The sequence below is a fragment of the Anoplopoma fimbria genome, chromosome 18 (genome assembly GCF_027596085.1).
Source record: "Anoplopoma fimbria isolate UVic2021 breed Golden Eagle Sablefish chromosome 18, Afim_UVic_2022, whole genome shotgun sequence".
In the NCBI taxonomy this organism is placed as follows: domain Eukaryota; kingdom Metazoa; phylum Chordata; class Actinopteri; order Perciformes; family Anoplopomatidae; genus Anoplopoma; species Anoplopoma fimbria.
Genome location: NC_072466.1, coordinates 10,523,152 through 10,536,872, shown reverse-complemented (window position 1 = coordinate 10,536,872; position 13,721 = coordinate 10,523,152). Strand labels below are relative to the sequence as shown.

Below are 13,721 nucleotides of genomic sequence, written 5' to 3'. Positions count from 1 at the left end.
GTGATCCTGCGATATGGCTGCTCAACTTTATTTAGACAGTATGGCCCCTTTGCTCCCTCTTGACATCATCTGAGACAGAAAAACTCTTCTGCTGCCGCCTCTTCGCTTTCTGCTGTTGCTCTTTGACTCGTTTACATTTTTCCTTTTGGCAGTTTTCTCTCAATTTATTATTTTTTTAAAGCCAAAGTGGTTTGGGGATTGACCACATACACTTAAGTATGAGTGCTCGTCTCTTGTTTTTTTTCTTTTGTTAGGATCGTTCTCTTTGAATAGTGTCTCTTCTGATTTGACATCTGTTAGTGGATGAATAAAAGTGTCTTCCCTTTTCATACTTTTTATTACATAAAGGCATCACCCACAACCTGAATTATTTGTCCAAGATGTCTAGACTTAAAGCAGCAATAATTTATTTTTCAGAAGAAGAATTAAGCGTATGGATTTGTTCATCTTTAAAGGTTTGCTTAAAAAGCACCTCTTTGTCAGATTTGAAGGCCAGTTAATGCATGTAGCCTCTGCAGACAGAAAAGAAGAGCAACCACAGCCGTGATGGGGAAGACCGAAAGAACGGGTTTTTGACTCAGTTGACCTGTACAAAATGTGACGCTCCGATGTTTGTTCTTTCACTCTGTTATCCTGATTTTACACCGCATAAATTGTTGAATTTCCAATTAAATATGTCAACCTTCCCTTTCCTCTCCTTCCTTTTCTCAGATTTTATTATTGCTGGCAATTAATTTTATTGCAGATATACCTAAAATACATCTCACTAGAGTCTCTCTTTTTCTTGTATTTTATTTTCTTCTCTCTTTCTCTCTGCCATCAGTTTTCTTTCAGTCTTTTTTGACTCTTCCTCACACTCTTTCTTTTATCATTATTTCTCCTTGCTCTGATGACTTTTTCCATTTATTTTTCATGTTTTTCTCTCTTTCCTCCTGTTTTACTCCTCAGTTCTCGTCACTGCCTCTTTCTTCTCAATCAGTCAATTTTTTTCTCCTCTCCTCTTTTTTTCCTGAGGGATTGGAGCCGTTACATTCTTACCCCTGTAATGGTCCTAATCCGCTTAGTTCAGTAATGTAGCCCAACGTTAACCCCAGCGTCTCCTGCCGTAAGCTCCACATATGTGTGTGTTTGCCATCTTAATAAGTGCCTGTTTTTGTGACTGATAGAAGTTGTTTGCACTGAGTTCAAAACCCTTGGTAAGCCAAAATTGCCAAACATGCTTCACAAAAAGGTTGTTTCATCTCTTTTTTTTTCCTACTTAATCTCAGCTTCCACTCATTGTTGAATTAGTTATGCTTGTCAAATGTGCCAATTCCCATCAGTTAATTTCACATCCTTCGCTGGAAAGCCCTCAAATAATATATATTTGTCGGCATACATCAAAAATGCTGTGTAAGGCCCTCGAGTATGTCAATATTTTTAATTAACTAAGCGCACTTCAAAGTCTTTCTCTTATGAATATTCAATGTTGTATTGTATCTTTTCCTTTTTTTCTCTTTTGACAGCCATCTGTCTGCGTGTCTTTGATGCACACCACATGTCTGCCCTGCTGTTCAAAATGCCAACACACACAATCACACAAACGGGCATACTTACACATACAGCTTTAATATATGTAATGCATTTTAATGTTATACTTGCAGCATCTCTTTTACATAGCCCTATAGACCACAGCCCCTACCCAAGCCTCTCCAAACATGTTATTTATAGGACTCATTTCACACATTTGGCATTTGTTCTGTAGTAGGAATCACAGCGTAACCTTAACGCAGTCCTTTACAGGCTGATGGTATTCAAATTATTAGATCCAAACTGTAACAGGCTCCAGTAGTTCCTGGAGTTGAAATTCTAAATAGGAGCTGTCAAGAAAGGTGTTGAACATTGATTAAAATGCATGAATGTAATCGTCTGTACAGAAGATTACGTCTGCCCTGTCCTTTATTCTCTTTAACAAAACAGACATATTTTCATCACCCCTGAGCCAGACAGGTAGAAAGTTCCACTAGTGGAGCTCTGTTCACTTGGCCCTCTGCCCTCACTTTCTTTCATTTTACTCTCCCAGACAGCCTTCTTTTTTTCACCTGTCATGTTGCACTGTGCTCAATTTTCACTTTCACCACTTCCATCTTTTAGCCATTTTTACATTTGAATACTAAACCCTATTTAACTTCCTAATTCCATATGAAGTTCTTACTCTAAACTCTCCTCTCTATACCATGCTCTCTGCCCTAACAGGAAGTGGGTGTGTAGTGTGTGGAGGGGGGAGAGAGGCAGAGAGAGAGAGAGAGAGAGAGAGAGGTAGGTAGAGAGGTAGAGAGAGGAGGGGAAAGGGAGGATACTGATCAAAATAATAAACAGCTGTGTGAAAGAGTGGGGCTAGTGGCCAGAGAGAACGAGAGCAGCAGAGGACGAGGAGAGAGGGATGTTTGTGTGACCCCCTAAGGATCAAAAATTCAAAGAAGAAACCTAACTTTTCAAGAAGTTTCCTCGTCCCAGTGAGGGGAGAGCGAACAGGATGACAAACGAATCGACCTCTCCTCCCTCTCAAGAGGCAAAGAGAAGATAATCGGCAGAGCTTGGACTCCAAGAGGCCGGCGAGTCAGACTACCTACCCAGGATCGAGACGCCAAGTCCTGAGGCAGCTCCCTGCGAACACGTGGCTCCAGAAAAAAGAAGAAGGCATTCTTTGACTAAGTGGCCCAGTCATGGCAGTGATTAGGAGGGTGTGATAGAGTGAGACCAGACCGGGGCTGGAGACCCGAGGGGCGGCTAGCGAGGCAGACACTGAGGTGACTCTGTCTCTCTGAGCCTGTTACCTTTTACTCCAGGGATCGAGAGGGCAAACCATGTGCCTCTTTGTGCAGCTCCTCTTGAAGTGTGTGGAGTTGTGTGGACTGGCAGGAATAGAGGGCTTTTTATCAGAGTAATTGAGAGCAAATGCCCCGGCCCTGCCCTGTGTTGGGCTGCCAGACTATCGTGTAAACAGCTTCCTTCATGCCCAGAGGGGAAGTGCAAGAAGTACAGCAAAGTTGAAAAAGAGAGCCAGACCTGTCCTCGGCCATTCGGAGGTCTACGACAGGCGGCCCGTCCCTCAAGACACAAAAAACGTTATCTCCCTTTTGCAGACCTCCGCCCATGATTTGTTGGATTTCTCTCCCAGTTTTAGTGCCCCATTCCTGGCCAGAGGAAGTCAGCTGTCAGCCTCCAGCCTCTACTTTGTCAACCTCCAGTGGCACCAATCGTCCCGTTAATCCTAGTCCCAGCTCTAAAGTATGACTACAGGGTAGCTGTCACCCCAACTCTCAGCCTTGCTGCCTTTCCAAAGAGGATGCTACGAACATGTGGCGGGATTGGGCGAGCACACATACCGCCACGCATGCCCAAGTGCTGCCGAGGGGTGTGTGAAGTGTGTAAATTTCCTGTTTTGGGACTGCGACCCGAATTTGACCCTCTTGCGTTTGAACTTTTTACAAGGGCCGGGTACTTCTGTGGTTGGATTCAAGTTTGTTTGTACTTTGGATTTAGTATTGATCCAAGCCTTGACCTTGAAGTCATCTGTTTTGACCATACCCACTGGAGGACTTACCTGCCTGTGCTTACTCTTTGCCGACACTCCGCCTGTATGACAGTCGAGAACATGTAGACACTGGAGGGAGCGGGAGGAGTTGCTCCAATATGATTGACTTGAACTTCAGCTTGCAGGAGCTGCTCAGAAAGCTTGAACAGGTATATATCTACTGATCTTGGGATGCATTTTTGATGACAGCTTGGTCTTGGTCTCACAGTCTTTCTAACACCATGTATACAAACACAGTCACCATTGATTCTCCATCTCCCCTTGTGTTTGTAGTCGTGGACCTAATGTAGTCAGCTTTATGAGGTCTCTGCAGTCATTATTGGACTCATTAAAATGGAATAATCGGTTCTGGCCTGCTTTGCTAAGTATTAGAGAGCACAACCAGAGAGAATTAGTATAGAATGAGACCCAGAGCGTTGAATTAGGTCTAATTTGTCAAAGCAAACCTTTACAGTAATTATGTCATTTAAGGCTAACGACAAACATGGCTATGCCCAGTAAGGGTCATTGTTGTTTTTAATGTGAAATACTTATTTTGAGAAAAATGATCATCAAAAGGAATTTTTGTTTGGGTGTATTTTACTTCAGCCACAGCTTAACTGTGTGTTTAATGCGTTTATTCTTCATAACGCTCTCAGTAGAAGGTTTAACCTCAGTTACCATGGGAGAGTCTGTCACATCTTATCTGCACTCCAACCACCCCTATGCCAACAAATCTTTATCACTCATTATAGTGGGCATGAGATTCAGAACCCATTAACCTTACAACCCCACTCCCTGGATTTATGGTTCAGTGGAGTCAGTAACTGTCTGTTTGTGATATGTATATGTGTGTGCTTTTTTTATTTTATGCTTGAATATCATGTTTTCACTTCCTCCAGTATTTTCACGATTAGCCTAAAGCTAAAGACGTAAATGAGAGATCCTTTGCCAGGACTGAAACCCCATACTGAGTTAAATACTATCGATAACCCATGAATAAATCATGGAATAGAGGAAGACAGAGACTTTTAGTAGCTGACACGGCGACCTGTGGCACACAAATGTCTTCTTTTTTGGTACTGTTTGTGTATGTGTGTGTGTGTTAAAGAGCAAGAGACAGAAAGTGATCCATCACCACACCTAAGCACCCCAGGATACACACTCACATACACAAACCGCCGGCTCAAAGTAGTCTTTCATTGGGTGAAATGAAATTTAAAGGGAGCTTTGTAAATGAATATATGCACCTCTGTATGCCCACACAGTCTGTGCCTCTGTGTTGTGTGTGAGAGTATGTGCCGGTGTGTGTGCAGTCAGTATTACTTCTAGTGGAAGTAGAAGTGGTAAAGAAAACGAAGAGAGAAGCACTTGGGTAATGACTTGAAACACGGCCAGCTGGCTAAGTGACAGAATGACTCTGTCTTTTACTCTTTGTCTGTCCTTCTATCTTTCTTTTCCTATATGTCTGTCTTTCTCCTTCTTTCTGTCTTTTTTCCCCCTTCTGCTTGTCTGTCAGTCTCTCTCTCCTTCTCTCTCTCTCTCTCTTTCACTCTTCCTTTCTTCTATGACCTTTAAGAGGCATTTGATTTGTGTCAAAAAGCCAGCGGGTGATTATCCTTGCAGATCATAGTGGAGGGATTTGCTTCAGCCTTTGTGAAATGGCTATTGGCATTCAGTAAATTGCAGCGCGGTGCCAGGGATGACTGTGGTAATTGATAGTTGTTTTGAGAGACAGTCTGGTTTTACTATAGCTGGATTGTATTTTGTCCATTTATTACCGGAACACAGTTTACAGAGAAGCCGATCTGTGGTCACATGGTCCACTTACTGTACCACATGTCGTCAAGTGCACCTAACCTGCATTTACTCTGTGTCTCCCATGTGTTGAGCCCCATCCTCTGATACTGATATAGGATATCGATCTGATACTGACTCAAATTGCTGGATCTGGTATAGGTGACAATATGCCAATCTGAAGTGGATACCATTATTTTAATAAATAACAATTCAGTGCATTTGTATCTATTTGTAACATGTTGTTTTACAAAGTTTGAAAGCAATGTTTAAAGGGAGCCTGATGTTGCCTTTCACATAAAAGAATGATCCCAGTCACTTCCACACAGTGAGGCATACAGATTATTAATTGAACACAGGTAGTGGTACTCGGTATTGTTAGCCAAAGACCAGACATCGTCTTGGGTATAGGAGCTGAAAAGTCGGATCAGTGCATCCCTAGTCTGCACTTGCCGAAAGGCTCCATAGCTGGCATGAACATGGCCCTCCAGCATCGCAGCTCCAGTTATATACACCATAACTCTCATGGTGTCTCAGCCTTTATTAAATAGCCTTGAATCCCTTGCTGATGGGTACGTTTGTGTCTATATATGTATGATAAAAAAAAATTCCATTACTGTATGTTCCCTCTAATATATGTTATGTGTTACATGAGTATATTGCTATTTGTGTGATTCGGCTGGTGAGGGACAGTCACTTTTTCCAAGGCACATTGGATTTACTGTATCCAATATGCAAAATTTGAATGTTTTCGCTTAATATACTGATATGGGAGAGCTGAGAACACTCTAATGGCCTCTTAATAACCTCTGCTGGTTATTGTAAATTCATTTTAATATTGCAGAGACTACAAGAAAACCGTGCCACTACATTCATTCTCCTAGATAAGGCAGTTTTACAGGAATTGGTTGATTGATTTCAGTAATTTCAAATCTGTAATGCAGCAACAAGATGGATACACAAACAACAACTGCAGGCACTGAAGATGGGTCATTTAACGCACAATGACCACAATATTTTTTATTACTATACTATGTAGGCTATAGGTCTCATTACACTCTTATCCACACTCATTTGGTCCCATTTGCAAATCTGTCTCTGTGCTGCAGGCAGTGTAACCCTCATCCATATGTTATTGGAGTCTTTTTCTTTATCTGTAGTTCAAATGGGTTGAACTGAAGGGAGTCCCAGTAGAGAGCGGGAGAGAGGAGAAAATGGAGCAGTTTTACACATCTAAAAATAAAACATTTGACAGGATCCTCTTCTTGCGTCATCGCCCCTTGTGGTTCCACCCTCACACGCAAACACTCACATACCCTTTGAGATGTGGTTGTGTAATCGAGCTGCCTTGTTAAGGACACTTATGTACATCGAAAAATTGTACTTTGTCACAGTGGAATGTAGTGGCATCCTGCAGCCACACACACACACACACACATAATCACACATAAATCAGTGTTTTGGAAAAACACTGCAATACACTAGTTTTGCATTCTGAATCCCAGCATAAAATTAGCGATGCTTGGTTGTTTAACACTAATGCAGCATTAGTATGGAGGCAGAAATTGCCTAGGGACTTGCTTCTGGTTCACGTCGACCTTGGAAGTCAGTGAAAGGGTAGAAGCTAAAATCTTTTTCGTAAAAGAGTCAAAAAATATAAACTTCTCTGCCCTCTGGAACATGTGTGCGCTTAGCTGTGAACTCCCTCAAGACCAGTCCTTAGGACAAAACCCAACGATATTTTTGGATTCTTGAATACTCTGACGTCCACGTTCCGGATGATTTTGTAATAAACTTGCTTGACTGACTTGATTGAATTTGCTCAGAGACTTTTAGTTTTCCCTGAAGAAATGGTCACAGAATTCTTTTTTGTCTGTGTATTTGCAGGACATCCAGGCTGAGATCGATGCCCACAATGACATCTACAAGAGTGTGGACGGGAACAAGTCCAAGATGGTCAAGGCTCTGGGCAGCTCAGAGGAAGCAGTGTTCCTCCAACATCGACTGGATGACATGAACCAACGCTGGAGCGACCTGAAGGCCAAATCGGCCAACATCCGGTCAGTAAAACTTCATCCAATACTTGCAATAGAATGTTGGTTTTTTCGGTGTTAATACAGCTCTGATTTCAGTGTTCTGCCCTTTTGTTGTCCTAAACTCTGGGAAGAAAAAAAACCCATCTATAAATGTGCTTCAGTTTACTATTTGAATCAGCCAGTGAATGGCACATTGCAGAAGTGAGTATCTGAAGTGTAATTCCAGGATAATTCATCATATATTAAATACGAAAACACAATAACAAAAAAGAAATGTTTCAAACATGGAATTCTCATCTGAAACACCAAACAACCAAGAAGCTATAAATACACAGGTTTTCACTCTACATAAAGCACAGATCAATAGTTAGGCTTATAGACCAAAGCCACTCTCAACTCCTTAAACTCACCAATACAATTAACTCTGCGTTTAACTCATAATGTATTCCCCCAATCTGTTGACTGGGGTAATCACTTCTCGCTGAATAGATTTCTTGGATTCATGGAAAACAAAAAAAAAAGGTTGTTGTGTTTCCGCCATGAAGCACAGGGATGAGATACAGCTCCGAAAGGACATCATAGCTGCCACATAAACATCTGAGGACAGAGACAACGCTGCGTCAGCTGCAACCTTGGCATAAATAAATAAGATTGGCGACGCAGACAGTGAAGAAAGTGAAGGTGGAAGTGAAGTTGACAGGGCCAGATGGAGATGAAGACAACAAGGAGGAGAGACGATTGGAGAGAAGAAGCAGAGGAACAAAACAAAGCTTCAGGGGCAAAGGGAAGAGAAGCTGAAGAGGGAAGGGAGGGGAAATAACGAGGGCGCAGGGAAAGATTCTGCCCTGGAAAGTTCGTGGGTCAAGGTCAAGCAGGGCAGACTTAATGGGCTGGACATGTTCCACAGGAAGACGAGGGAGAGAAAAATAGAAAGTGAAAGATCAGTCTGGGTGGGAGACAGGGTACCGTGTTTGTTGATTATATATAGCCCATTATGCCTTAATTGCAGTACATGTGTAATTATGGCTAACTCAGCGAGCGGCAAGAGGAGGTCTCTGTACACAGTGTTCAGAAACACTATGCCTGGAGGAAAAAACTAAAGTGCTTATCAACACATATTGGATGCAAGCAACCACCCACACAATTAGTGTCTAACTGTGTTCCCTTTTATGAATAAAATCTACCACTCGAGTGGTCAGGGATCAGGTTTTTACAGGTCTTTTGTAGTAATAAAGGCTTTTTTGTAGATTTCTTCGTTTATGTTTTTATAAGCTATGCACCCTTTTAAATAATTAGTTTCCTGGTTCTTGCTTTGAAGAAGGTCTCTGACCTAAAGCTTGCTGTATAAAAAGACTTTGCACTGATTTTAGTGTGGGGATTCTTTTTTTTAAATAAAGCATTAGAGTCTATAGCTCCAGCATCTCAGCAAGTATGATACTGGGTGGGCGGTGCTTTATTCTTTATAAAAATCAATATCCAAAAAATTAAATAATATTTGTCATTATTTCTGTATAAATTAATCCGTCTTTAATAGTTCTACATTTATGTTACAGATGTGTCACTTAAAAAGACAGCTTTATGATTGTGCAAGACTGTATAGGCTTCAATAGTGAGTGTTGAAAATGCACACAGTATAATAATAGTGTAAGCGGATGGTGTCTGTTGGCAGAGCCCATCTGGAGGCGAGTGCTGAACGCTGGTCTCGTCTGCTGGGCCTCCTGGAGGAGCTGTGGAGGTGGATCTGCTTGAAGGATGAGGAGCTGGCCAAGCAGATGCCGATTGGAGGAGATGTCCCCACTCTGCTGCAGCAGCAAAACCACTGCACGGTACGTTCGGTCGCCACAGGCAATGTTCCTGCCACTCTGTACAGGATTCATCAGACCTTGTCCCTTTTTTGTTTTCCTTAAGTTTCCTAAAAGTTGAGTATTTGAGTTTTTCACAGAAGAGAAAACATTTCTACTTTATAGGTTTTAGCATTTTGTAACCATGCTCTAAGCTATATACATTTATTATTATGCATCTTACCCACGGTACAAGTATTAAAGGCCCTACTTAAATGTGCTAATAAGGTGTTTAACTTATTTTGCCTCATTAGACCTTTCTTAAAGGCTCTTTGGTTGAAAACTAGCCCATCTTCAACCGGGCAGTTTTATTAAGCAGAATAAATAAAAACACCCGAGTGGGTTTGCAGGGCCTTTAAGTCAAAGGCCTCTAAATACATGAGAATTTAAACAAGCTATTCTATTTGACTGCTTCAGTTAAAACGATTTAAGCCATCATTCATCTTATGATTTATACCTGTGCCGTCCTACTTAATTAAGAATGACCCTGCACCCAAAATAGACTATGCAATAAAACGCTGGTTTAGCCTGTCTCGTTTAAAAAAAATCTACTTATGCCCTGTAATGATCCAGACCGAGGATGATAATCCAGGTGAACAGTATTTTATAGTGCTGGTGCAAGTGTTCATGTACATTCAGTCACTAAATTGAGTGTTTACACAACTGCCAAACAGTCGGGACTGAAACCAGAAGATGATGAAGTTACTGTAAAGCGGCAGCAGTAATCACCCTGACATTATTTACATTAGGCTGGACAGCACGGTGGCTGCAGTTAGTTTGTCTTAAGCACAGATTGCAGCAGTCAAGCCTAACCGCAGCGGGATGTTTTACCTCTCCATGGTTAATAATCAGCAGTGCTATTATGGTCACTCAGCAGTCAACATGCACAAAGCTTGTATCAGCCCAGAGTTAAAGACCAATATCAAAGTCACTACAATCAGTGTTCCTTCTGTTTCATTCCTAGAAATATTGTTATTTATCACTCTTATACTACACTATCATTTATTCTAACAAGCAATCGATATCTTTTGTGCCGACCCATTCACACCTTTGTCTATACGGCTATTTGTCACCCTTGTTCCCCACTGTATTATTTATTGTAACCACTGGTTATTGTGATAGTGCATTGGCGTGTAATTGCTTTAAGATAGATGACTCACCCTGTGGCTACTGTTTACTCCCGGTGAGCTGGCCGCTACTACTGTTAATGTCGCTCTTGACATCGTAATGCGTTTCTCGGCACTCGGTTCACCACGCTATTATTTTGTTCCCCAAAATGCCTTGAGAGTAAAATACACATGCAGTTGTGCGTGGGCGCAGGATCACAACCCACACTGAGACGGATCAACAGACTCTGACCCTCTGGGACATACACACACATCCATCACATTTGTGTATATGATGCTTACTACATCTACACGACTTACTACACAACAACAGCACATTTACATCTGTGTGCATGCAGTGTGTATCCAGGTAAATGTGTATCCTCTTTTAGGATGTTAACGGTTTTATGAAAGTTTGACAAGCAATTCTAAGCTTAAGCGTTTTTCAAAATTTTTATGTAGTTACATTATACATAGACAATAATATTCAAGACTATCAAGAAATTGTGCACAAAGAGACATAATCAGTTTCCAAGAAAGCTCAAATAAGATATCTCATTTATTATAAGGAGGTGAATCGAACAAGCCTCAATACTACTATATGAAAGGAGAAGAAGATGAAAAGAAGAGAAGTTTTGACATAATAAAAGTCTAGAAGCTTGAGGAATATTAAACCTCATCCTAACCCCTAACAAGAAACCGGGAAGGCTTCAAAATCCCCAAAATGAGCTTGGTGCATTTTTGCAGCCTCTAGTTTCAAAGACAAAGAAATGAGAATGGCAGATAACTGATCAATTTTAGAGACAGAGTGGTGCTCTTTGCATCAGCAGACAATCAATTTCTTGGCTGCTGTAATGCCTGCTAAGTATATACTTTTAATGATTTAATGGAGAATCATCAATCAAAAGCAGAACTGATTATGTGAAAGAATAGTTTCCCAAAATCATGGCTAAAATCTTATATTATTAAACTATTCCTGCCAGGCCAATTCCAGACCATGTTAATATAATGTATTCAGAGACGACAAACTACGATGATCTTAGCCTCATTGTATATTCAGTCTGTGAAGAAAAGAGATCAATGAATTTAAAAGAAACATGTTCATGTTTAGGATTACGTGAAGAAAGAGAGATACTCTGCCAGTTAAGACCTAGAATCAGGGACTCAACATCTGAGTTTCAGTTCTGTCCGCATTTTGAGCCATGAGACAACAAACAACTGCCCAGGTTAATCAAAATGTGTCCTCTGAGGTCTGAGACGATTTAGAGGTGCGCTCTGTATCTTGTTCTCAGAAAACTGTCAGAAAACCGAAACGGGCCTCAACCCAGCAGATCAGACAAGGTCCATTAGATAAGAAATGGGACTGCGAGAACATAATAACCACAAGAGAATACAATCTTCCCGCATCTCTACTTACACCTTCCTTTTCTCATTACCCTCTCTCAGCTCTTCTGTTTCGTTTTCTCCTCCGTGGTGTCTGTCCTGCTGTTTGTGGCCCTCTCCTTTGCGTCTCCATTCTCCACAGTCTTTCTCTCACTCCATCCTCTCTCCCATTTCCTAGTTCATCTCCAGGTCTTCAGCTTTGAGAACTCTTGAAATAGGAAATAATGAATCGGGGGAGTTGAAGGCTCACTTTTCATTTTGACTATGTTACAGTATATTTTTTCCCATCGCTTCCTTGTTGTTTTCTTAATAGATTGGCCTGGGGGTCTTGCCGACCCTGAGAGGGATGAGAGGGCTGAGCAGCACAAAGAGCTGGGGCTTTGAACACGTCATGCTCTATTACTTGCTTACACCGGCACACACACACACACACACACACACACACACACACACACACACACACACACACACACACACACACACACACACACACACACACACACACACACACACACACACACACACACACACACACACACACACACACACACATGCATGCTATTCCCTTGCGCTCCCGTTTACAGGCACACACACTTCAGTCACTCTCTGATACACAGCTACTCTTTCAGTGTGATGGGGGAAATGTGCATTGCTATATGGAAATAGGTATCTATGCGTACGCAGGGCTTAGAAAGGCTAAGTGGGAAAACCTGTCTGTTTCCTCTCGTATTTTTTCCTCTGGGACTTGGGGAGATAAAAAGGGAAGGCAAAGCCACTTAGCCCAACGGAGAGCAATGGATATCGCTGTTATTAAAGAATCAGAGGGAAGAAAAATATGAGAGAGCATTGATCCGAACAGCTAAATAAAGTGAAAGAGGATGCAAAGAGGTTTATATGTGGAGGAAAGGAAGTTATTAGAGGCAGAAACGTGGGGCACTTTCGTGGTCTGTTTTCAGGATATTCAGTTTCTAACACAACTGTTGCATTAGATTCTGCCTGAAAGCCTTTCTGTTCATTTGTCAACTCGCAGGGGGGAATTTAAAAAGTGTATTTGAGACAGAGAGGGAGAGAGGGAAAGGCTTTGTCCTGTCTTGCTTGAGTGACTTAGTGCTCCTTCCTCTCTGTATTGATTTGTGTTTGTGTTTTCCCCTGCTTAAATGGCCATAATAGCGTTTATTAATTGCACATTCAATTATCCAATAAAAGACCTCCTCCAGCATCCAGCTAATTAAACTCATCAATCTCTTCTATTAGATTAACAGCTTCAAGAAACGGGAACAAGGCACAAAGTGCTTGTTGGCATTTTTAACAACTCTTATCTTTCAGCAACAGTTGGCTTCTTGTCCGCATAGTTAGAACAGTAAAGTATTTTCAAACGCTCCTCCAAATGTTTCAGAGTGAATGAGTATGCAGACAAACTGGCAGAAAAGTGGGATTCTATTTAAATTTAAATGTATTTAACTTGGTTTCTTTAGCAGTCTCTCAATATGCTTAATATGCTTAAGCAGGGCACAATTACCCTGTCCAAAGTGAGGAGGGTATAATAATCCGCCAGAGAACCCATCTTAATCATTATGCCTGCATGATTGATTAGCACCATTTGCACCTGAACGGACAGGTAGTAAAGGAGAATGGAATGAATTAAAGTGCTGGGCTGGACTTCACCTTATCTCTCAGGAAAGGAAGAACATTTTGAAATACTCAATTGCCTTATTTTGAGTAACTTTTAATTGTTTTTGTCTTTGCATTCTGTTGGCAGACTTGTGTCCTGACAGTGTGTAGTCCTGCTTGCATGAGTGCAGTTTGGTTTTAGTTGAATATCCAGTGCATGGCTTACTAAACATTACAGATTTATGGTCCACTATAGTGGAGTATTTTTACATTTCACCTCAGCAGCATAAACCATCAACGCTGCTATGATCAATATTTTTGTATTAACAGTGGCTCAAATAAATACATGCATGTGAAAGGGGTTACTCTCAGTAAAGAACCCACAGATAAA

At 41.4% G+C, this 13,721-nt stretch overlaps 1 protein-coding gene across 2 annotated transcripts in view; it reads left to right on the top strand.

The window, feature by feature from the left end:
* utrn (utrophin) overlaps positions 1 to 13,721 on the top strand; it is a 173,805-nt gene that overhangs the window by 96,545 nt on the left and 63,539 nt on the right. For both annotated transcript variants that reach the window (XM_054618782.1, XM_054618781.1), the window contains 2 exons: positions 7,241 to 7,413; positions 9,059 to 9,215. In XM_054618782.1, coding sequence (XP_054474757.1) covers positions 7,241 to 7,413; positions 9,059 to 9,215 — 330 coding nt within the window. The remainder of the gene's footprint in view (positions 1 to 7,240; positions 7,414 to 9,058; positions 9,216 to 13,721) is intronic.